General features: G+C 44.7%; 1 protein-coding gene across 4 annotated transcripts in view; it reads right to left on the reverse strand.

Annotated features, from left to right (window-relative positions):
- Nucleotides 1–7320: 7320 nt before the first annotated feature.
- Nucleotides 7321–25524, reverse strand: part of LOC142217724 (ankyrin repeat and fibronectin type-III domain-containing protein 1-like) — a 135659-nt gene continuing 117455 nt past the window's right edge. For 3 of the 4 annotated variants that reach the window (XM_075286081.1, XM_075286084.1, XM_075286083.1), the window contains 7 exons: nt 23156–23322; nt 17584–17734; nt 17252–17420; nt 15529–15695; nt 13038–13251; nt 11649–12364; nt 7321–8753 (listed from right to left, as the gene is read on the reverse strand). In XM_075286081.1, coding sequence (XP_075142182.1) covers nt 8463–8753; nt 11649–12364; nt 13038–13251; nt 15529–15695; nt 17252–17420; nt 17584–17734; nt 23156–23322 — 1875 coding nt within the window. In that variant the 3' untranslated portion in view covers nt 7321–8462. Of the gene's footprint in view, nt 8754–11633; nt 12365–13037; nt 13252–15528; nt 15696–17251; nt 17421–17583; nt 17735–23155; nt 23323–25524 lie in introns of all 4 variants that reach the window. The other variant, XM_075286082.1, reaches the window with a different exon arrangement.

Genomic DNA, 25524 nt, shown 5'->3' on the forward strand with positions numbered 1-25524 from the left:
TATGATTGGCGTCAAGCGTATACCATTGTGTAATAAAATCCCAGGTCATCACCGTACTCGATGTGCGAACCACCGATTCAGAAGCTTCCAGGCAGTCACGGGGATGGATGTGATACCAGGGGTCATAAAATGGGAACATTGCACCGATATTAAAAACTAAAGGGGGTGTCCATTGTACTGATCACATGGTGCTGTGACCCATGCAGAAATCCAATGGTATGTGTTTGCTTTACTTGTAGCGCCGCCACTGGGGAAAATAAGTATTACACAGTTGGCTTTGAAATGAATGTAGAGTGTGATGTCAGGACAGGTCGTCCAGGGCGAGATATGCTCTTTGTAGCCACTTATTGTATCAATGGTCGTTGTCTGACACCAATCAGCTGTTTGGGTTGCTGGAATCTGGCCAGAAGTGTATGGTGTGAATGTTATAGGCCGTGTACGGAGCTCCAGGGCATTGGGAAATGCAGCTCTGCCCCTATTATATGATATAGGATCTGATCTGCTTTTGTTGGCATACCTTGCATATGACTTACAAAGTCCAGGTGTTGGACCCCGACCATTCCGATACTGATAACCTTTCCAATGGTTGGGTCATCAGTATCCATTTTGCCTGGGCCTTGGACAACTCCTTTAACCCTTCTACATTACCGAGGCTTTCCCAGCTTGGATAATTATGGCATATTGAAAGGACCTGCACCTATGTGAAGGACCTGCTGACCTTCCTGATGGGGCAGAGAATGAATAGAGGACTGTGCATCCATGTGCGTGACTCTCTCTGGTCACTGCTATGACAATTATGGTGCCCCAGCACACTTGCTCATGGCCACCTTTGGATGTGATGGCTGCCAGTCATATACTCCCATAGTCCCACAGGCGAGAGCCGTATTGATCAGACGTTTATGGCAGGGTGTAGTGGGTACATGCCCTGAGTGCTAAGTGCCATGAGAGGGGGCAGTTTGCCACCTTGGCCAGGTAAAATAGACACAGAGGTCGCATAGTGATCTAACCCCTGACTCTGGTGCTGAGCACAGTATGGCAGACCCAGACTCTTGTATGAGGGGTGAGGCCGAATCTGGAGTAGGAACAAAAGACCAAGTGGCTGAACCTGAAGGCAGCGACTGTCGTCGGGACCCTCAATGGCTTTCCAGTAAGTTCACATTTCTCGCTCCATCTTCCCCCAATCTTCTAGGCTGCAAGGTTTTTCTTCTACGACTCCCTTTTTTGTGATTTAACAGCCATGAGGTCCGTATTTCTATCAACATTTTAGACTAATATTGTTTGCTCTTCTGAGGTCTGGCATAAAACTGTATATTTTCCATAAATACCTCTAAAGAATCATTTATAAGTTCAGGAAAATACGGTGGTCCAGAGCAAACATGAATTCTTCTTTTTCTTATGATGTCATTCACCTATTTTTGTGTCTTTGCTCTCATTTTCCTGGGCATGTGCTTGGGTTGGCTAGTCAGGATGACATCTGTTTTAAGCGGGGCAGAGTTTTGCCCTCCATGGTTGGAGAAGTTGGCAGACATCGCAGGAATGGGTGGTCTATAGTCAAGGCTATGTGTCTCGTGACATGCACAACCAGTGCTTAAAGGGGTAGGTATCCTCTATCCATAGCTGATTGGTGGGGGTCTGACTGCTAAGACCCCTGACCTATATCCTAAGAATGGGCTCAATGTGCCCACTACCCAATCAGCTGTTTGCAGTGGTGCGGGCGCTGTTATCTCTCCTTCCATAACACTGACCGTTCATACAGTTCGTGGTATTACACTTTCCCCATTGAAGTCCATCCATTTTATTTGGCTGGAAAATCCCCTTTAAATTATTCCAATGGAGCGAGAGACCAGTATGCAGGACAAGTAAAAGGACGTGCACACGACCATGTATGTGTAGCCGGGCCGTGAATCAAGGACATGAACGGCACATGGATGACATCTGTGTGTCCCCTTGTGCCTATACAGCCCCATTTACTCTGGTCACGTGGGCCATAAAGTGGACAGATATAGGACTTGTTCTGATTTTTGTCCCCAGCTCATGGCTCCAGACGCGGCTAGCACACTGACAATGCACCCGGTTGTTGTGTGCATGAGGCCTAACCATAAGGCCACATAGCAAAACCTGGAAATGAGCCGCACTCCAGAGTTCAGAGTGTGAAATCCTTGGTTATTTCTTGGTTTACAATGATCAGTATTGAATTCTCCGTTGACCCCATCCACCATTGCCTTGTCCCACTAACCTGCGCCCCTCTACCCATACACCTGCAATACCACTCAAGAAGATATGGCTGCCCCTGTGCCTGCTATGGCTACGACTGCCAGCCCATAATCCATACCAAGTCGATTTCCAATCCTAGCGCATGCTGGGACTTGTAGTCTCTGCACACATGACGGGCTCCAGCTCCGAGCCTTGCACTAAATCCCAGCAGGATGAGCTCACAGGCTGACATGGGTCTGCTTAGTCAGAAGCACAAGCGGGTGAACATTTATACACCGCCAACTGCATGCATCTCGCACCTCATTAACATGTTTCAGACAAAATGCTAACAACTCGGCTACCGCTAATTCTGCAATTACAAGCCATCCGCGAGGATCTGAGCAGAGATAGGAGCCGGCTCTTACCCCGCCGGCCTAGTGCACCCTGCGAAATACTTGTAGTTTTTCACACAAGCCTGATGCATTGTTAATGCGGACAGCTTCTCCTGGCATGTTGGGAATATCACGTTAACACATGCCAGACGGGCTAATGCCATTATATGGCGCATAATAATAATGCGGAAGCCGCCGAGCGCTGCCGGGATCTCCCATAACCCCGAACTGCACAGTCTGAACAATCCCCATCGATTACGGCCTCTCGGGGAATGTTTTCTTTTATAGATATACTGGCCTAAAATTAGATTGGCTTTCTGGTTTAGTAAGTGTTAGTATTTCATTTCAGCAGCGAGGTCACCCTTACAGGACAGACAGCCTGGCTGAGACACCGATTTCAGCTCACTCGTGTCTACAAGGCTTTCACTTTTTTTTTTTTTTTTTTCATTTTCCAGAATCGAGTTACTTACGTCTATTACTGTGGCTGGCAGCTCCGAGGAAGGCGGCCGTCTGCATAGGACGCTTGGCTAGGCCTTGTATTTAAAGGGAATGTCCATCAAACCAGTTCTCAATGATACTCGACTCTTTATGAAGATTAATTCTATAAATATATGTAAAATACATTATATTTCTTATCAGCGACAGCCTGTGTTAGGCTCCGTTCCCCCGGAGTAACACGCCGCTCATTTAGACACGTAAACACGTGTCAGAGCGAGGCGCTTCAAAACAGATCCCATTGACTTCAATGGGTGCCAGCTTATGCACGATATACATTGAAATCAATGGGTTACAAAGCCTCTCATTCATTTCAATGTGTATCGCGCGTAAGCCGGCACCCATTGAAGTCTATGGGATCTGTTTTGAAGCGCCGCACTCTGACGTGTTTACGGACGGAGCCTTACACTCACAAGCTTCATTCACAATGCTGCAGGCTTCAGAGCTGAAATCTTGAGCAGTCTTTGCAGACACCATGGAGGATATTTATCACGGAAAAATGCGCCAGTATTGTAGCGTAAACTATGCCAAAATTCTGGAAATTGGGGGAATTTTTAGACTTCGTTTTCCTGGAGTCTGCCAAAATTTTGACGAAAACAAAGCCAATTAGTAAGTGGTATAAAGTTATATTAGATGTGAAAGTGCGCCGGATCTTTAAATAGCATCAGACACATTAGAAAATCAAAGTTCGCACTGTGTGGACGTTCCAGTATTACTTTATCTCCACAGTATCTGCTATTTCTATGACTTTATACTGTGACGTCTCCTTATAAGTCACCGCACAGTAATCTGAGGTAGGACTAAGGCCTCGTTCACATCATGGTTTTGTCTCTGTTAAACTTATATACCCCAGGAAGACTCTCCCAGCGTACATGGTCAACAGCGGCTTCTATAGATTTTGGGGTCAGCATAATTGCTATATACTGTACACAGAGAAAGCACAATTTGGTGTGACTTTTGCCCTTTGCCTTCCATCAGTTTTTCTCGGTACTTGCAGACAGTTTTTGGCAGGGAAGTTGTTCCCGCCGCCATCTTGGAGAACTAAGCCCAGATCTTCTGTGGATGTTGCTTGCTGCAATCCGTCTATTTCTTCATGTCATCCCAGACAGACTGGATGATAATGTGGAACATTTCGCCATCAGCATAAAAGGGGTTATTGCTGTAAGAGCAGTGAAGCCATAGAGCTCTGCCTCAGGATTAGGGAATATGGTCATGGGTGCGGGGGATGTGCCCACTATTACTGGAAGCATAGAGTGTCATTTCCTGATCATTACAGTAATCACTCGGTATCTCATCGGGATCTTGTGTTTTCTTCTGGATCTACAAGTCTGTTCGTGATGGACATTTTGTTTTTTTCACCCTTTTTCACTATTGAATATGTATAAATGGCAGGTTACACATTTTCTTAATGTCTGACCTGGGGAACAGGGGCCGATTCTGAGTCAGAAACCCCAAGCCTGGCATCAAAAAAAAACCCCAGTGCATGTAAGTACAACTACACTCCCCGAGCAAACATGCACTGAAGGTTGGTCAAAGCTGCAGATTTTGGCTGGACTGGCCGGCCATCTAATCTGTATGGCGGCCTCCTGACTCTTGGCAGCTGTAGGGTAAGATAAGGATCGGCCCTTGGATTTCAGCCGGACTCCTTTTGTTTGTTCTCAGAGAGATAAGCCACTATCTGAGGTGTCTGACAGCAGTTTATGCCCCTCTCCCAAATAAGAACAAGCACACGTTCAGCCAAGCCCAATGTGTATGGGAGGATTGGAAGAGATAGAGGACCCTTACCACTAACCTCCCAGCGAGCACCTGACTGCCAAGGATCCGTCCAAGCTCCTGGCACAAGCGCACAGATCAAGCGAAGCAGTAATAATAGGCTGCTGGTGGATGGCGCTATTAATACTGTGTTATTTATGTATCAGAGATGGCTAATGGACTCTTATGTGCAGTCTAATAAAAGCCGTAAGACAACTGAGTCCATAACGTCTAACATGTCATTGTTTGGAAATACACTCAGATGAAAGTATAGAAAGGATTAGTTACTAAGTGACAATTAAAGTGATTGAGATCTCTGCTGTATTATTCCAGTAAGGCAGATGCTGGATGAAATGTGTAATGGACTCGCTGAAGCATAGAAATAGCTTTGTTACGTCAGCCGCGGAGCACAAGTTACTGAGGAAACAGACAAATAATTGGCCATATCAGGCCTCGGCCATGGCACGGGTGGGCTTGTAAAAGTAATATAGATCACAAGATACCTGCTACAATACGTGCGCCAGTAGGTTCTCGGCTTTTTTTTATTAGAGTGTGTATACTTTTGCAACGTTTTTCTTGCTCTGATACATCTCAAATAGAAATGAAGCAAATCTCCTAATGGTTGTGTATACAGCTCCTGTACAGACCTGAGCGTCTCTGTGTCGTCTGATCCTGCAGACCATGTTACTCCTTTCACCTCTCTCCAATCCTTGGTAATCTGTAGACAGTAGAAGAGGTGAGACATGGAAAATAGTCTGTAGCCTGTTAGTATGGAGGCGTAGATGTCTTCTTACACATAATAGGAGATTGCCATGAATAGTCACATAAAAGACAGTATGTGCTGATCTCCTGAGCGCCCTCTAGTGGTGGCTGCAGGGAGCCAGAAACCTAAAGTGTTACTCCAATTGTAATCCAATTTTCAGTAGCACGAGCACTAATAATCTATATGGTATTTATAGCTAAATCTATGATATTTATAGTGTACCTAAACTTTTAAACAACTTTTGATTTTCTGTCAGCGTTTGTGCATACATATGAATGACAAAAATCTAAAGCTGCTTGAAAGTTTCATCGTATAAATATGATGCTTTCTTCACTTCCACTGTCCTGCCTCCTGCATTCATGTGGGAGGAAACCCATACAAACTCCATGTAGATGTGGCCCTTGTTTGGATTCAAGCCCAGGGCTGAATGGCCATCGTGCTAACCATGAGCCACCATGAGGTATAGCCCTAGTTGGTATGGCACTTCTTCTCACCATTCTCTCACCAGCTTAGGGGCAACTGAGAAATTAGAGACTAGATGTCTCCCATATGTTCACATGGAGGAATTTGGAGAGGATTGTGAGGTTGTCTTCTAGCTCAAATTCCTCTCCGAAAGCCGGTCTTATCAAACATGAGACCTCACCCCACGGTGATACAGCCATAGAAACTGCGCCTCCACTGAGAAGGACACTCCTTTTTTTATTTTGCAAAATCTGCCTCAAAGTTAGCTCCAAATTCGGGGGAACACGGTGGCTCAGTGGTTAGCACGGCAGCCTTGCAGTGCTGGAGTCCTGGGTTCGAATCCTGCCAGGAAAAAAACAATCTGCAAGGAGTTTGTATGTTCTCCCCGTGTTTGCGTGGATTTCCTCCCATTCTATAAAGACATACTGATAGGAAAAAAAATGTACATTGTGATCCCTATATGGGGCTCTCAATTTATATTAAAAAAAGAAAGAAAAAATTCCTCCAAATTCTTCCTTGTGAACACTCCCATAGACAACATATGGAGAAAGTAAGAGATTCTTCTCCATTCAAATGTGGCGTAGAGGAGCTTAAAGAGTAGCACATAATAATATTAGTGTATATAGAAAACTTACTATTAGCTGCAGCAGCATTTCTGTCCATTTCTCTGTTTATCTCTCACTCGACTCCTCGCCCTCCCTTCTCCGTAGCCATATTTGGGAATCTGTATTTGGATCCTTCATTGAATTGACAAGTCTGTCTTAAAAAACCGACATGGATTCAACAGAAATGTCAATCATCCAATTTTTTACTGTTAACCATTAACTGTATGTCTACAGGAGATTGGACCTTTCTATTAGTAAAGTAGGGCTCTAACTGCTATAAAAGATGGAGATTCACATTCAGGTTTTTTTAAGCTAAAAATATCGCTGAGATATTGATAAGACAGATCACTAATATCAGATTTGGGGGGGGGGGTCTGACAAACAATTTAACGCTAGGTTCACACTAGCGCATGGGCCCACTTAATAAGCGGTTACTCATGGAAACCTGCGCACCCCATAGACTATAACGGGGGTCGCCAGGTTTCCTCTTTGCAGGACTTTTCTCTCGGCTGATTTTAGGCAGAATCTGCGGCGGAGTCTCCAGCCTTTGCCAAAAGAACAAAGAAGGTTTGTGGATTTTCATCTGACATAGACAATTGCTTCTGATATGGACAAGTACAATGGTAAAAGAATTTAATGGCTGTACAGTCATAGCACCAGTGCGGTAAAGGTTTTCTTCATCACCACGTGATGCCTTTATTATTACAGAAATAAAAACAACCAACAATATGTTTCTTCTCGTCTGGCTCATTAGAAGACAAAAGAAAGGAGGAGAGAGAAGGTTCGGGATGTCAGAGGTAGGAACAAAGAGTAACAAGATATATGCATCAGTATAGAACACGGCTCCAAACATCATCGAACATCAATCTGCTCATTATCATGTCTGCGCTTGGGCTGGTACCACCTTGAGGAGTGAGTTCATCGAAAATCTCACGGAAGCACCAGCAAATCTGTACCGTGAAGCACAAAAGATTTCAATATACCCATTGACTAACAGAGGCGTACTTGGAAACATCATGCGGTTGGACGTAGGCAAGCCAAGTCACAGCACTGATACAAAGGGAGAACTCCGCCGTGGCACAGACCGGATGGCAATGGAGGGAAATCCATCAGTGAGATGCATTGTACCGTAAAACGAAAGCATACGAGGAGGGGAGGAGTGGACAGACAGCGCCGGCTGCTCATATATATATATATATATATATATGTAGAATTATTTTTAAATCTTTTTTGTTTTTATAAGAAAAATGTTTTCGTCTTATTGTGCAACAAAATATTTTTTTTCTCAGGATACAGTAAAACAAGCACAATAAACAATATTATTCATTAGAAAAAGAAAACCCTCTTGTGGTTATTATTTGTTTGTTGTCTTCTCTGGATACGTACGGGACGAGCGCCATCCAATGTCCCATTATGTCTCTGTGGTTTTTACATCAATAAAACCCAAATGTTTTTTTGTGAAAAGGGGGGAGGAGAAATATGTATTGCTTCTTTTGGTGTGAGTGGTATGTTCTATGTTCTGCTAAAAATACTCTTTCCAAATTCCTTTCCAGTGAAGACGTTGCGGTAAAAGATACATTCTCATGTGCCAGTCAAGTTTCTCTTTCATGGTCAGGAAAATAAAGTCTTTGGTTGACAAGAAAGGAGAGAAAAAAAAACAAAAAAAAAACCCAAATGCATCTTAAACCTTTTTGCTTTCAACTGGAGTCCACATTTCAGCGCGAGGAATAATACTTTATTGAGTGAAGGAAGCATTAAATCTGGAGGAGGAGCGGGCCAAGCCCCACCTGAGGAGTCCTCTCATACCGTTGTGGCCGGACCGTACTGAAAATGTAAAGGAGAGGTCTCTCGAATGCGGACGGAGAAGTGACCCTTGTTCCACGAGCTCTGAAGTGAGAAAGGCAGAAAGTCGTCGTCCAGCCATTGTTCCTTATTGTTTTCAGAAGTAAACACCAGTGCAAAATGGTCCAATTGGTCTTCAGCGTAACAGTAACCCTCCGACGTTCCCAGCATGCTTCTGGAGATCTCGTTCATCTGGAGGACCACCAGCTTTACGACTTCCCGAGCTGCTGTTTTGCTTGTTATATGTAACTGGTCATGCAAAAAAAATAAAAATAGTAAAAAAATATTTTATTGCTTAAATACTGTATTTCTGTAAGTATAAAAAGTTACCAATGGTTTTCCAGGCTTAATGATTGATGACCTAAGTGATGAAAGAAGCCGATTTGTATCATTCCTGAGTTATATTGTATATTGTGTCATCAGTATACTACAGTGGTATGGGGGGGGGGGGAGGGGTCAAGCCTATTAACATCCTACAGCCCAAAACCAGATATCCTGATTGGTTTATGACTAGTTGCCTTTTACCAACCTAGTAAGGCATACATAGGAGTGTGCGTGTTCAGCCACAAGGCGCAGATAGAACCAGCTATTTCCCAGTTTGTTCAATATGGGGAGACACTCTGGCAGCTAAGCACAAGCCGGGAGCTTCACCTTACAAGCAGATGTGAATACCTGGGAGCCGCTATCACATCGTGAAGCCAATGAGTAAGCTGGGTGTGTCCAGTTCATCAGAAGAGATCCTCCAATCCATGGAAACAAACAGACTCTAAGTTACCAGGTTTATTCTCTATTTCTCCTCCCTTTATTTTAAAACTGTTTGCTTGTTTGTCATCTTTTGTCTTTCCTTTTTTATAGAGAGAGAGAGAGCACTGAACCCTTTGGGTATTTATAGAGATGAGCGAACACTATTCAACAGCCGTTTCGAATAGCACGCTCCCATAGAAATGAATGGATGTAGCCGCCACGCAGGGGGTTAAGCGGCCGGCTGCTGGCAAAGTCTGCATGCCGGCCACTTCCATTCATTTCTATGAGAGCGTGCTATTCGAAACGGCTGTCGAATAGTGTTCGCTCATCTATTAAATCACCAGATTTAATGGTACTTTGTGTTTGCTCTATGAAGTGTTTGTTAGTGTTCTAGAGAGTCACCTGTATATAAGAGTGAGGTTTCTGCTGTGCCAGGCAAGTCAGTAGTGGTGGCAGCGTGGATTTTGAGTACGATTTCTGCTTAAGCTAGGTTCACATCTGAGCCAGAGTCTCTGCTGAAAATCAGCGGAAAGAAAAGCGGAAAAAACTTTTCTCTCCAACGGTTCCAATATAAAATCATCAGAAACCTGGCGTACCTCATTATAGTCTATGGGATCCCTGGATAACTGCTGTTTTAGCAGAGACCCCCTTGTGCTAGTGTGACCCTAGCCTCAATTTGCAGTCTGAGTGAAGGGTGTATGTAAGATTCAGTGAGTGACAACTGGACACATCACACGCTGGGAGGGTCCATGAGTAAAAGTTGGTCCTTAGATATAAGTCAACAATTGAAGATCTTTGGGGGGTTAGACACCCAGACTTGTCTGACAAGGCCACAGTATTGGGGTGAGCACGGCAGCTTATGTTTTGCATAGTGGCAGCTCAGCTTATTCATGTACCCAATGAACACAATGCCACATGTGAAGCAGAAGCCGTGCCCGGGGGGTGCCGCTGCCACTTCAGAATGCTGCCCACAAGGAGATCAGCTTATTGTACTTGTTCCTGACAAATCTTTAGGAAACAATCGACTCAGAATGTGGAAATGTGAATAACACAATAGTAGGAAAGTAATCGTCCTCCTGACATTGCAGCATCTTGAGCTGTGAACAGACAAACAAACTTTGTCTTTTACTTTGATTTTTTTTTTTCTTTTTTTAATGCATGAACGTCTCATTTAAAGCCCAATATAAATGAATGGTAGAGGTGAGTATAAGACACTACTAATATGTCTTAGGATGCTGGAGTTACTTCACTCTGCTACTCTGGGAGTGAGGGAACCCTTCTAACTCTGCTATGCTTGGAGAAGACACTGCCATTGCACCGAAAGAGGCAATACAATCACGTGTGTGTGAACTGGATACTGACTCTATGTAAAGAAACAGCCTGAGCGAAGATGAGGAGGAGGAGAGCGGAAACAGATTGAATAAGATCCATTACATAGTTACTTATATCCTCCTGTACTTGTCATTTATGGTGAAGCAGTTTTATAATTGGAGGGAAACTTTAAGGTCCTGCAACGGCGTCTCCCAAATTAGGTCTTTGTTTAATGTGTGTGGTCCCCCCCCCATCCCAAATGAGAACACATGAGTGTGTATCGGGAGAGACAGCCGGATGACTAAACTTTGTTCAGGAGACAAATGAAAGATCCCGTGAATAACATATTTTAATTTTTTTGGTGCATTTCCTCCACCGCTGAGGCTTCACCTTTCAGAAAGAACATCTCTGGGCCCTAAAAACCAGAGGTCTGAGCTATGCTGGGCAAGTCCTGGAGATGGACCATAAAGCCATAAACCTGGGTGTTGTAGTCGGAGTTTGGGGATAAATGTACAAATTTTACTCAAACTATAAAAAAATCACTTATTTCAGTACAATGGGGGGAATTTATCATCTGCAGAATTGGTAAAGACACTTTTTTCATGGACTGGCACAATTTGTGTTGCTTTATAAATCTGGCGCATCCTTCAGGCACCGTTCACATCTGTGTCAGTTTCCGTCGCAGTGGTCAGCAGAAGTCCCAGACCAAAAAAATCCTGCAAGGCCATTGTTTTCCTTTTATTAAAAAATAATTGGGACCCGACAGACCCCGATATAGTTAATGGGGTCTCTCGACCAGAAGAACTGACACAACAGCACAGGTGTGAACCTAGAGCAAGGCTAAGACTTCTGCCACAATTTTTGTGACATTTTAAAAAGTCACATTTAGTAAGTCTGGAGCACAGGTAGCGGGGCGAACCAACAGAAGTTCCAGAAATGCAGGAAGTGGTGCAAAAAATGCACAATTTTTTGTACAAGTAATCTAAAAAAAAATTGCAAATTTTACAGCAGAATTCTGGAGTGCAGTCCTTGATAAATTCCCCCCTATATGTCATAGCTGTGTCACATACAGACCTTCTTCTACAGTACCTTAACACTCATCTCTTTAGACAGGCCGGTCTCGTATTGTGGATATATCCGTAAAGTTACAGAGTTATTCTTTTTTCCTTGGCCTGTTACAATTTTCGGTTCCAGAGGTTCTTGGAAGTCGTGTGTCCACTCCACAGAATGAGTGCGGTAAATTCTCTGTGAGTTTTCACACGGCTGATCATTGTCCGGGCTAAAAGAAGTGCTTGTCCTCAGGCCTCGGACACTGCGGTGACTTGTAGGTTTGGACTCCGTTGGAGAGCTGTCTACAGAGCCTGGACAAGACTTCCGGGAGGCCTTGTAGGGTTGCTTGGGGAAGTCCAGGCTGCTGGTACGCACACAGTAAGCTTGCCGCTTTTCGGTAATACGTAAAAGTTCGATCTGGCGGCTGGGAAGCACAAAGTCACTGTCATAAAGCTGCTGTGGCCGATCGTCTTCCTGAGTCAATCCTTTGGGCTCATGTGTCTGCAGGACATCGGGTGTCCCATCTCTGAAGCTACGGAGGCTCCTCCTGCCACATTCCTGTCCAGAGGAATAAACCAAGTCTAGTTCCTTCGGACTTTGGGCTCTGCTAGAGTCGTAATCACTGTCGGTAGCAAGGAAGACTTCTGAGGAGCCCTCTTCATCTGACACACCATGGGAATCTAGAAGAGGGGAAGACTGGCTCGTGAACTTCACATCCAAGAGTTCAGTATCGGAGTAGGGAGCAGCAAGGAGATCTACGGGCACAAACGAGTAGAAATAGGTTATAACAGAAGATAATAAATTATAGTTCTCCACTACCGGACTGCGAGGTGCGACACTAAACCACCCACAGGTCCTTTATGGACTGGGGTTTAATATCCCTGCTGCAAACAGTCTTCGCATCAAGGCTGATATGGTACGTACGAGGTAGAAAGGGGTTTTTTTTCTATGCAGGTATGAACAGTTTTAAACAAAGCCATTTGGGACACTAAACCCTTAAGGACCTGAGGTTGGTTTAGTCCCAAATTGTCTTGACAGATCAACAGTTTTATTCTACAATGTCCCATACACATAAAAGAAAAAAGTCAGCCAATTCCAGTCATTCGTGAGGGGCCAAATAATTATGGTAGGTGTATGGGAGACCTCCGACAGATGATGTGTGCACGCCTAGTCGAGCCAAGTGTATAGTGTATGGGAGGGTCAGGAGGAATAGCTGACCGCTATACAAGGTGTAGGGGAAACATCTGCAGTCTTGAAAATGAATAAGAAACAATATCAGTGGACGATAGGCCTCATATAGGGTCATATAGGCCTCATATAGGGTCATATAGGCCTCATATAGGGTCATATAGGCCTCATAGAGGGTCATATAGGCCTCATAGAGGGTCATATAGGCCTCATATAGGGTCATCCATCATCGCTACTGACCTGTGTTCAGCTTCCGGTTAGTTTCAGGAGAGGGAGTTGGAGATGGAAAGTAATCCATGTGAGATGAAGTGGACGGAGCCTTCTCCTTGAGAAATATTTCTCCAGAACCGTTGAGGAACCAAGTGAGCGGTACAGCACATGATGGTTGTTTGTACCTGGCGTGTTGTAGGGCATCCATCATCCATCGCATCTCTCTCCAGATCTCTTCCATTTGCTGCATGGAGCAAAATGTGGAGAATCAGAAGATTATCATAAAACATTAGTGAGAGAAGATCCTCCATAGAAACCTTCATCTATTACCATGACTGGAAAGAGCTACAAAGACTATTGTTGTCAATGGGCACCATGTAATGCTTCATTTCCCCCTGTGGGGGTGCTGCAGAGAACTCAAGCACTTGATGTTCAGTTCCTTCACTGATCTCGGGAGGTTCCTGTTGTTGTGATCAGATTATTTTTATTGGAACCTTCTACCTCCAAAATGGACCAGCAAGGGAAAGAGGAGACTGGAAATTCTTTGTGTGGTTCACATGACGGCCATGACATTGTGTAAGACTCCAGCAGTGTGCTACACACGAGGACCTGGAGCCCTGCGTCCCTCCATAATTGTAGCTCTGCTCACTATATACTTTTATGAGTATTTTGCAAAACAAAACAAATGCTAAATGTTTCCGCTTCCAAACCTAAAAGGGGAAAAAATGCCTCTCTGTAACCCAAGATATCAATTGAAAAAAAAAAAAAAGCATAAGAATAAAAACTGCAGACTCAACTCCGCAGGAGCACGGCCTGGTCAGACCAGACGACTCCTTCAATTGCCTCCCGACCAATAGCCCCCATTAGCCAGAGAACAGACTGCCATGATAAATAAATGGCACGGAGACGTCTGCTCCAGGCAGAATCAGTACACACGCCTTCATACACAGCGTATCTCCACTACTTCCTCTGTGGGACTTGGCAAGGGCAGGTCTGTATTAGTGGTGAAAAGGTCTCCCAGTCTTTATCCTGTTGGCTGGGGCAGCCATACACTTATACAGTTATCAAAGCATGTATTAAATCTCCTCCTGCATACCCGCACCGTGCCAGCAAACTTGTCTTACTCATAGGGGATTGCTTGCTATTCCTTTCCAGCAGGGCCACAGAAGTGCTATTTGGAAGCGTGGGCAAAACACTGCTGGCTTCTACTAAGTAATAACCATTAGCGAAAACACAGAAGACGTTAGTAATATGACCAGTGTCCTATGTGGCTTGTAAAATGATAATGTCAGAACCCATGGCACCTGTGGGCAGCCTGATGGGGAGCGGCTATTACTGCCTGACCCGGACACTACAACAATATGCAATCTATAGGAATGCCAACAGCTCCGGCTAATCCCCCATGACACACAGTATCATGGCCGTGTTTACAGAAAGGCTTCGTAATGGGAGGAATTGACAAGATCCTCGTCTGAAGCCAAGTAGGAATGAGATCTCGGGTTTATCAGGCAGCCCTTCCCTACAATTTAGCTTTATGCCTCCTTGTCAATAGACTTGTTGATTTAGAGCCGCCCTTGGCCTAATTCATACCTGGACTTCGCATGCGTTCCTGCCAGACAAATGTTTTCCACCACAATCTAAAGTCGAGGGACTGACCTCACATCCATTATAGACGCGCGCTATGTATTTACTTACTAGCGTCTGCCTTCTTATAATGACAGGTCAAGTAATAAGTAATATGGCACCGAACAAGAAGCTCCCTGTACAGAGCACAGACACATAGAAGGCTGCAGAAATAGGGCAGCACCTCCAGAGGACTCAGAGCCGATAACGGGGGGGGGGAATACTTTATTTACTTGTATTTGTATAAGGGGTACAGGTACATATACCTGCAGGTATATGGTGTACAGTCATGGACTAGGAGAGTTACTGCAGGTATATGGTGTACGGTCACGGACTAGAAGAGTTACTGCAGGTATACGGTGTACAGTCATGGACTAGGAGAGTTACTGCAGGTATACGGTGTACGGTCACGGACTAGGAGAGTTACTGCAGGTATACGGTGTACAGTCATGGACTAGGAGAGTTACTGCAGGTATATGGTGTACGGTCACGGACTAGGAGAGTTACTGCAGGTATACGGTGTACAGTCATGGACTAGGAGAGTTACTGCAGGTATACGGTGTACGGTCACGGACTAGGAGAGTTACTGCAGGTATACGGTGTACAGTCATGGACTAGGAGAGTTACTGCAGGTATATGGTGTAGAGTAGAGATGAGCGAATATACTTGATCGAATACCTCGGCCGCATAGCTCCTGGTGGCACCAAAGGTGGGAGGGGCAGTTAAAATCCGAAGCCCCAGACCTGTTTTTGCACAGGTAGCTATGCGGCCGAGGTATTCGATGGAGTATATTCGTTCCTCTCTTGTGTACGGTCATGGGATAGGAGAGTTACTGCAGCTGTATGGTGTACGGTCATGGACTAGGAGAGTTACTTCTTGTATGTTTGGTGCTTGTTACCTGGATAAAGTCCTGAACTTGCTGATGTCGCTGCTTGGCTGTTGTAAGCTCAGTATCGGAGAAGGCTTCCCTGAGACTCTGCTGTGACAGGAGAGACTCCAATTCCAACAGGGCTGATAGCTGACAATACTGACTGATGAATTCTCGATCATAAGTGAAGAAATGGACTGCAAAGTAAAAATACAAAATGAAAAAAAGTGCAGCCAAGGTCATGACATGTAGGATTAATGGAAGAGTAAGAGGCGAGCGGACAGAAGGAGGTTTTGCACATTTGTTACTAGAACTTTTTTTTTCTAGAAATAATTTTCTTACAGCAATAGATTTCTACTTGTGGAAACAGTCAGCGATTGTTTGTTTGTTTTGTAATTAATTGAGACATGTTGTGGAGCCCCCTGATGGGGAATGTGGGTTTCATGAACATTTTTGTTTTTATCCCACGTTTCCTGGGAAGACACCAGGGACTGGCGCGGTCCCAGCTAATAATGCCTTTCAGCTCTTATCCCGGCGTGTTCGCTGCACCTGATACAAAGAGCTCGTACGACGTCTACAAGAAGGAAACACTGACGGGGATTAGAAGGAAAATAATAATGAAGTGGTAGGAAAAGGGAAAATAGCAGAAAATTTCACATGCGGGGAATAGATATGAATTACTCAACACATCATGAGAAGAATATAGCTCTTATTTTTGATGGTCTGGGCAGCAGAGGTGATACCTAAAATGAAGGGGCTCTGATGCAGTTTTTAAGCTAAAACTAGGAGTGGATTGAAAAAAGGGGAAAACCCCTTTAACCAGTGGCGCAACTAGGAATGGCGGGGCCCCAAGGCGAACTTTTGACATGGGGCCCCCTGTTTGTGAATAAGAGGGTGATGTGGGGTGCATAGTGTTTATAAGCAAGAGGGGAAATGGGGGTGCAAGCTGTGTGCGAGCAAGAGGGTGATCTGGAGGGGGGAACACCCCATTCCTCCACACTCTTGCTCACCCACAGCCTGCACCCCCATTCCCACTTCTTTCTCACCCACAGCCCGCACCCCCATTCCCACTTCTTTCTCACCCACAGCCCGTACCCCCATTCCCACTTCTTTCTCACCCACAGCCCGTACCCCCATTCCCACTTCTTTCTCACCCACAGCCTGCGCCCCCAGGTCACCCTCTTTTTCACACGCAGCCTGCACGCCCATGTACCCCTCTTGCTCACATACAGCCTACACCACCCATTCCCTCCTCTTGCTCACATAGGGCAGAATGGGGGGTGCAAAATTTGAGTAGGAGGGGTACATAGATGTGCAGGCTGTATGTGAGAAAGGAAGGAATGGGGGTGCAGACTTTCTCCCACACAGCCTGCACACCCATGTACCCCTCTTCCTCACAGCCTATAACCCATTCCCCCCATTGTACACTGACCTGTACAATCCGAGTAGCTACGCCCACAAAAGACACTGAGTCTATGTTAGTTATTTAAAGAAAAAGAAAAAATCTGCAGCGGTAGCGGCTGTCACCGGGCCCCCTAGTATCCCGGGCCCTGTGGCTGCTGCCTCTGCTGCTACCACGGTAGTTACGCCCCTGCCTTTAACCTTGTACAACTACCAGTCATGTGGCATATAGTTGGTACTATTATGATATATCTGGTTGACCTACACAGGCTACCATAGGTATGATAATGTGACTATGGTATATCGATGCCTGAGATAACATGAAATAGGCATTAATGAGGCAGACTCTTACCCAGCTCAAATATCTGGAGGGGCAGTGTGAGGAATCCTGAGTAAGGGGTGTACGGGTTGTTCTGGCCAGGAGCTGTGCAAACATCATCAGAGGGAGGAAGCAGGAGCAGCAGGGAGACCTGACCTCCGAACTCTAGCACTTCTTGGCTGTATAAGCGGAAATCTTTCGCCTAGAAACAAAGTAGAGCGATCAGTGAATTGGTTTTCTATGCACTTGTGTCCTGCCAATAATGTCACTTTTTTGCTACGTTAAGCTTGACCATGTTGTAATGGCGTCACTAAGACAGGTAAGATTATACGGCCGCCTTCTTTTAGCTCCCAGTTATCGGCTACCTCTTGAAGGGGAATGTTGACTTGACTCATTAGATCTTTCACCGCCGTCCGCAGTTCTTGCAGCAATAGGATTTGGCTGCTGTCTGAGTCCTGCTCATTGTTCGTGGGTTCATCCACGCTGGCCAACGTCTGGAGCCATTCCCATTCTTCCCTGTACAGAACACAGCAGAATGGTTACAAGTTACAGCCAAACGCAACGTCGCAGCAAAGCTACACCAATCATATGAAGTCCAAAGTGACAGGCAGAGACTCCAGCAATTGGGTTCTTATACAGGAAAAGCTCGAGGCGAAGACCTCAAATAGTGAAAAAATGTGCCGCCATAATCTGTTGGTTTTTGTTTTTTTCTCCTCTACATTTTTTCTTTCCCTATAAAATCCATGATAAAATGCCTGAGATTCTGCAGCTGAAATTAATAATCATCGTGGAATCAAAAACGTGAACAGACCCTTTAAGATGTGGCTGATTTACAGAACTAATCCTAGTGCCCTACCAGGGATACGGGCGGAGGCAGGAGGGGGGGGGGGTCTCCCTGTTCAGGATCTTTATCTATAAACCACAGCTCTCCTTCTGGAGGACCTGACACATTTGGCCTATTGATTCCATTAGGAACTGTGTAATGCCTTGTTTACCCTGCGGAGGCGCTGCAGAGAAATCAAGCAATTGTTTCCAGGTTTCCTCACAGATTGTTGTTGACTATCGAGAGCTCTAGTGATTGGTTTATAGTCAAGAGACCCTTCCACCTCCTAACATTGCGTCTTGTCAGGACCTCCATCCATGATTATTTGCACGGCCTGTACAAGTATAAATGTACATAAAAGTTCAATCACAGCGAGGAGATCCAGGAACAATATCAAGCCTTTATCCAATATCAACACTTTCATTAGCGTGACCTTGTAGTGAACCATTGTGGATTTCCTCCGCGGTATCCCTCCAAGATATTTTGAGTCCGGACTGTCTCTGCCGTTACTAGGAATTGGTAGTTTGTTGCTTATTAGGGTCAGATAAGACCCCGGCCAATGACAGCCGTGTATAGTAAATGTGTCTGCCTCTCCTGCTGTTCTAAACCCTATGCCGAAATATGTGCTCAGACGCTGCAGAATGAATGGCGCCTCAGGAGCTGTTAAGGGGCTTCGGGGATTGACTGGGTTAAATCCCCAGATACAGACAGATCAGAAAAAATTTGCAGCCTCAGTTCTCATGGCTTAACCCTGTGCACATGGATTAGTGACCATCGGGAAAAGCAGCGACAGGTGATACTACAGGCAGATATTTCAATTCTGTCCATCCAGGCAACTGATGATGGTGGGATTAAAATCCTGAAACATGAGTTAATTTCAAATGTGCAACGTGTGCACGTGTGTGCGCTCTCTGCACCGCCGATGGGGGAAGGTGGAGGCGAGCTCAAGACCTAAATACAGCACAGTGGCCGGGTACGTGCCTCACTGAAATGACTTTGGCATGGTGAAGGTAAACTGAGCACGCTGCAGTGTAAGGTGTCCCCATCCATTTCACAGTCCGGGGTGATGCTCGTCTATACATCTTGCAAAATTCTTAAGCCAAACGATACGATGTCCCTCTGGGAAAACTATGCTAACAAAATATCCTGCGTCAAATGGGAGCATGAAAAAAATAAACCCTTCGGCTCGGCTCACACTTGCGCTGGACTCTCGGTCATTCGGGTCCACCAGTGAAGCCGTTCACAGGCCACTTATAGGAGGAAACAAATGACCTATTCCTGGGCATACAAGGACTACATTTTCTGTATAGATTGAGGGTGGGCCCTCAGGATCATGACCACAAATATAATGCAGGGAGCAATGAGGTAGTAATTGCTACTGGGCCCTGCAGCCTCAGGGAGCCCTGCAGCCTCTCGATAATATAAGAAGCCACCGGAAAGATAAACGGTACATGGTAAGTGGGAAGACATTTGCACATTTTGCATTGGGGCTTAGGAGCTTCACGTTATATCACTGACTACAATAGATCACAAAATATTAGCAACTCCACCAGCAAATGATCGTATCTAACTCTACACAGAGTCAGGCTGGAGGCTGCACAACAGCCCGGGGTCCAGCTCGAGCTGTCGACCAATCACTGCAGAGGACAATGCTCCACACGTCCTGTTCAGCCGGATTCCAGGCCAATACGAAGCCTCCAGTCTCTGATTCTGGGAGTCGTGTTCAGGAACATTAGTTGTAGGCGTCCTGGATCAGGCCATAGATGGTTAACACAAATACCTAACAAATGTGATCGCCCCGCTGCGCGGTCGTGCTCGCCCTTGTTTTATTTCATACCATGTAGTCCATCTGATAGAGAGTCTGACTTGTACAATTTATGTAATAGCAGATGTCTTCAGAAAGGTTCTCGTCCGTGCTAAGCCCTCACTACAGCCTGTTTGTTCAGCCAGCAAATGATCCTTTTACACTCTCGCCATTTCCCCTACGTCCACACTCCTATTTAAAACCATGGCCCTTCATTCTCTATGGGATGACACAGGCCCCTGTTGAGTGTGACCTCAATGTGTCCCCCATACAGAAACCTGTACATGGACTCAGGTAATGCTAGTAATGGGGATTGTCAGGTGGTCATCCTATAAAAAGCCTACTTGTAAGGCTGCTGCTATGTATCAGCACTAACAAGATTAACGGTAAAAAACAAACAAACAATGAGCTACTTTCTTTAACAATAGCGCCACACCGGTCCACAGGTTGTGTGTGGTATTGAGCTCTACCCCATTCACCGCAATAGCACCGACACAACCCATGGACACCTTATACCAGACCCGTACCACGTCTGTACTACTGATCATAAATAGCCCTTATTATCCCTTCTGTAGAAGAAATATATTGGATAGGTCAGGTTTTATAATATCTTCTAAGAAAATCTCTATTTTGTAACATTTATGTCCAGATTTCTATGCAGATTCATGTCCAAATCACCTGCACAGACATACAATAAGGGGCTACAATTCTGGCACTTACCACTAGAGGGTGAACAGTATGCAGTAGGCTCACAGGCTCCCTCTAGTGGTGGCTGCAGGCAACCAGAATGTTTTACCATGTAACTGTGTCTCTGCAGGGGCAGCTTGTAATCTGCATTCATTTGGAACATCTTTGCAATGTTTTATTAAGATGCGAGTGAAGTTACGGACAACCTTATATTTGCAGCGCAGCTCGTGGCATGTATTGGAGCTGCCTATGTCCTCACAGATTTCCTCCCCACCCTGCTGGAGCTGAATGCAAAAGACAGCTGAAAGTTCGATGAAATGTATCCCGGTCTGGAGAAAGCCATCACTTGCAAGAACCTGAGCTTTCCAGGATCTGCCTAAGCTGCTCCGATCATATGGAGCCTTAAATAGACACAGGCTGGTGAGTCCATGTGTGGGAGTCCGTGCCCAGAATGGGGCTCCCTATAGGAAGTGTCCTGCTATTCTATCCCTTTGTGGGTTTAGAGTAAGAATAGTGGGGCTATCTTCACATATCAGCGCCCCCTACTGAGCACACATCAGTCCACCAGCAGTCTGGTACAGGAGCCGGCACAATTCAGATCCTGCGCAGCGCTAAAGTAAATATTGATAGACATCAATGCGCGCCATTCATACCTCCCTGTAACCGAGAGCTCCCATTACATTACAGATATAAATAGGGGCACACAAGAACACCAACGCATTTAGACATCATCACAACCAGAAAATATACAGGGGATCCCCCAGCTCTATTTCACCTTGTTTCAATGGCCCAAAACTAAACAGGGCAGTGACCTATCTGCCCCCGGCCCCTCGCTCACGTCCCAGATTACTAACTATAGTTCTTGTTCTAGTAATCTGTATATGTGTGTATAATATGGCACCTACATATACCACAGCTCTGTATATAGATTGTTCTCACTTACATGGCTTCAGGTTACCACTAAATTAAATTCTCAATTAACATTTCAGTATATTTTTGTAGCACAGTGAGAACATAAAAAACCACAAACCAAGGACCCCCAAGCTGGGCAGCAACCACTTTCTGTCCCATTTTTCTATTGGTGTCCTCAGTAACTGTGAGTACAAGGGTAATACAGAGAAGCGGAGGCTCGGGGGAGGGGAGGAGGTCACTTCAAACACTTATATCTCAGGAATCAATACAGAAAGGTTCTCCGGGTGTTGTATAAAATACTAGATACGCAGCTTTCATATGATACTACATAATCCCTTATACATATATATCCACACACAGCTCCTATGCCACAACTCCGATGGAATGAATACAGGTAGAAATGCATTACTGGTGTCATATATAAGCAGAGACTCTCCCCTTTCATATGACACCAGAAGCAGGTTTATAATGTGTGAGATATCAGTGAGCTCCTCTCCTGCCTCAGCTTCTCTCTATTACTCCTCTGCGACTCCTCTCAGGCAAAAGCAATGAGAATTTCTAATGCCAATAGGGAAAGCGGATTTCTGTGCACGAGACAAAGTCTATGACGAGATGTATTAAACGCACAAATACTGCCAGAAAATCAAAAGCTGCTTGAAAGTTTAGATCTACTTTAAAGCTAAGATATTTCAGCTATAGATTTCAGCCACTGACATGATGGAAATAGGTTTGTTTTTCATGTCGCTGGAGAACCAAAGTGGATGTACAGAATGGTTGATGACCACTTAGTCTGTTTACAGGAGCAAAAATAAGAAGCGTCTCTGGTTACAGTAACAAGGCTCCAGTGTATCAGCGACAAGAGCTGAAGGATTTTATCTATTTTGGAGGAGACGGCACCTTCCCTAAGTGACCAGAATGTTCTGCCGACCATCATTTTCTCTTGACTCTTCCAATAAATGTTTACATATGTGCACCGCATGCAGGAAGCAGGACGCTACCTCCAATAATATGGAGCTAAATATTTGGAAATGTATTGAAATGTTAGGACACATCTCTTATTGTTGGCACTGCACATGGGCTCTGTGTGAATGCTGCACAACTTCAACCACAAATATTTCTTCTAAGCTTCACTTCCACTTCCATGAAAAAAAACACACAAGCTCCGAAGATCCCATTAAAGTTCACAGAGTTAAAAAAAAACAAAAAACAAAACAGACGCTCCTGGCAAGTAATGTACGCTGCTAAGAACATGGCGGCATCCGGGAAAAGTGTGAGTGAAGGCGACACATTAACCATCAGATGGGGTCCTAACTTTCTCCTGAAAGATACTGGGGGGAGGAAATGGTGGACATATTGAATATCAAAATCCTTTGTCTGCAAGACATTTCGGCCACTAACAGAGGTGCAAAACAGTAGCTTCTACCTATGAAGAACACACGCATACTTGGCCAAGGAATGTCTTATTTTTACCGCACCCTGAGAAACAAATTTTGGGGCATCTTTATAAAGAATGGTGACTGGTCTCAGTCTTTATAGCCCCTGTGTCCGCAGAACAGCTGGCTAATCTAAGAAGAGATGAGCACCAGCTATGACACCAGCTATGGGTAATGGAGGTCACGCTGAGTGTACATTAGACACTATGGGTATATGAGTGAAGGAACAACATAAAAATCAGCGCCGCCTCTACACACGATATTTCCGCTCTACGCACCTGGACACGTTTGCGTTGGCTCTGATTTTCACATGGCAAAGGATATTTGGTAATCTTTCGGGCACCAGCACTCGGATCTGGTCTACGGCACTGCAAAGCTTCAGATATCCTAAATACAGACCAGGGGGCAAGGCCTGGCTGCTTCTTCTGTGATAAGCTAACTTGTCCTGGAACACACAAAGACGTTAGTGAATAAAGCAAGAAACGGCTCCGTGCTTGGTATCTATAGAGGAACATGGCTGCTTCTACTTATTCTTTGAAATTAAAGTGGTTCAGACCTTGGAAATTCTCCTAATGTCTACCTAGGGCTGGGGGGCTGCATCTGGTTTGGACAATTCTTTCTTTGCGTTAGGCAGGCTCACCCATGTCAAACTGATAACAAGGCGTCTTGTTGGATGACGTCTCCTTCTATTTGCAAACGTATAATGAAAACATGTGCAACTTTGCATAAAATTTTGATTCAAGAATGTACAGAACCTATGTAGACCCATGTGTCTCCATACTTACAGACTACAAACAAATCCTGTAGTGTCTTCTATCCAAGAACATACCAAGCACAGCACATGTGTCTGATAAGGAGGAGACATGTCCTTGGTTATTGGGCGGTGCATATAGTGCAGGACTGAACAACGTTAGCAAACTAGTGTATAGCCCAAGGTTCATGGGAAGAATAAGGAGGAGGAAACACAAGGCCCTTCTGTTCTACTTTTACTAACATGGCTTCAACTGCAGTATCCAAATGCCCAGGCGTGAAGGGATTGTTCAGTTTTGTTTTGTTTTTTTATAAATTTGATAGGTCAATACAAACATTACATCGAAATACTGTATAATTACTAACGTGTTCCTCCAAAAATAAGACAGTGTCTTATATTGTTTTTTTTCTCTCCGAAAAAAACACTAGGGCTCATTTCCAGGGGTAGGTCTTATTTTTCAGGCACCAGAATGTTTTGGAGGTGCTGTAGTGGAGTGGCTGCTCCTGTGGGAGTGAGCGGGGGTGGCACCTGACGTCTGGCCACATAGGTAGCCAAGCCCATGGCATATTAGTGGCTGAGAGGTGGGAACAAGAGGGGGCACTTGTCCAGGACTGTTGGGAGCTATGGTATGCCTAGTCTCCATGATGTCACATGACATAACCTAGCACTGGGGCGCTGACTATTACTAGGGCTTATTTTCAGGGTAGAGCTTATTTTTGAAAGAAACAGGGTATTCGTGTACTATTTGTTTTGATGAACTATCCTCAGGCTAGATCATATATAGGAAATCAATGGGGGTCCAGCACCTGAGACCCCCACTGATCAGCTATTTGAAGGGGGCTGTGGCGCTTGTGCAGGCACTGAGATTATCAGTTTAAATCACAAGTCGTCTGATTCATTGTGGTCAGTGTAATGATATGAATCACATAACATGCAATGGATATAGCCAAAAGGTCTCTGAGCTTGCACAATTGTTGTGATCCCGCTATACAACTGATTGTCGGAGGTCCCAAGTGTCAGACACCTGCTGCTCTCTTATACCTGCATCAATAAAACGAACTGGACAACCCCTATAAAGGGATTCTATCATTAGAATCCCATTTTTTAAGACTAAAACGTAGGAATAGCCTTAAGAAAAGCTACTCTTCTCCTCCCTTAGAATACTTCTGCACGCTGCCGTTTCAGTGATATTCCCGTTTTTCTGCGGTATGCAAACGATTTTTCTCGCAGCACAGGTGGCGTTCCCCAGCACTGAGGGTGTCCCCAATGCTGCTTGAAAAACCTCCAGCGCCGCTTCATCTTCTTCTGGAACACCTCTCCGCCGCGTCTTCTTCCGGTGGTGTCTTCAAAATCCTAGGCATGTGCAGTCGGCTTTGCCATTGGGCTTTGGGTAGAGCCGACTGCGCATGTCTGTGGCCATTTTCTTGTGGCCGCTTACACAGTATTATTATTATATTATTATTATTGTTTATTTATATAGCACCATTAATTTCATGGTGCTGTACATTATTAGATTAATTCCATGGTGCTTTACATTATCATATTAATTCCATGGTGCTGTACATTATTATATTAATTCCATGGTGCTTTACATTATTATATTAATCCCATGGTGCTCTGTACATTATTATATTAATCCCATGGTGCTCTGTACATTATTATATTAATTCCATGGTGCTCTGTACATTATTATATTAATCCCATGGTGCTCTGTACATTATTATATTAATTCCATGGTGCTGTACATTATTATATTAATTCCATGGTGCTGTACATTATTATATTAATTCCATGGTGCTCTGTACATTTTCATATTACTTTCATGGTGCTGTACATTATTAGATTAATTCCATGGTGCTTTACATTTGGGGGTTACATACAATACACAGAATATAC

The sequence above is a fragment of the Leptodactylus fuscus genome, chromosome 8 (assembly GCF_031893055.1).
Source record: "Leptodactylus fuscus isolate aLepFus1 chromosome 8, aLepFus1.hap2, whole genome shotgun sequence".
Taxonomy (NCBI): Eukaryota; Metazoa; Chordata; class Amphibia; order Anura; family Leptodactylidae; genus Leptodactylus; species Leptodactylus fuscus.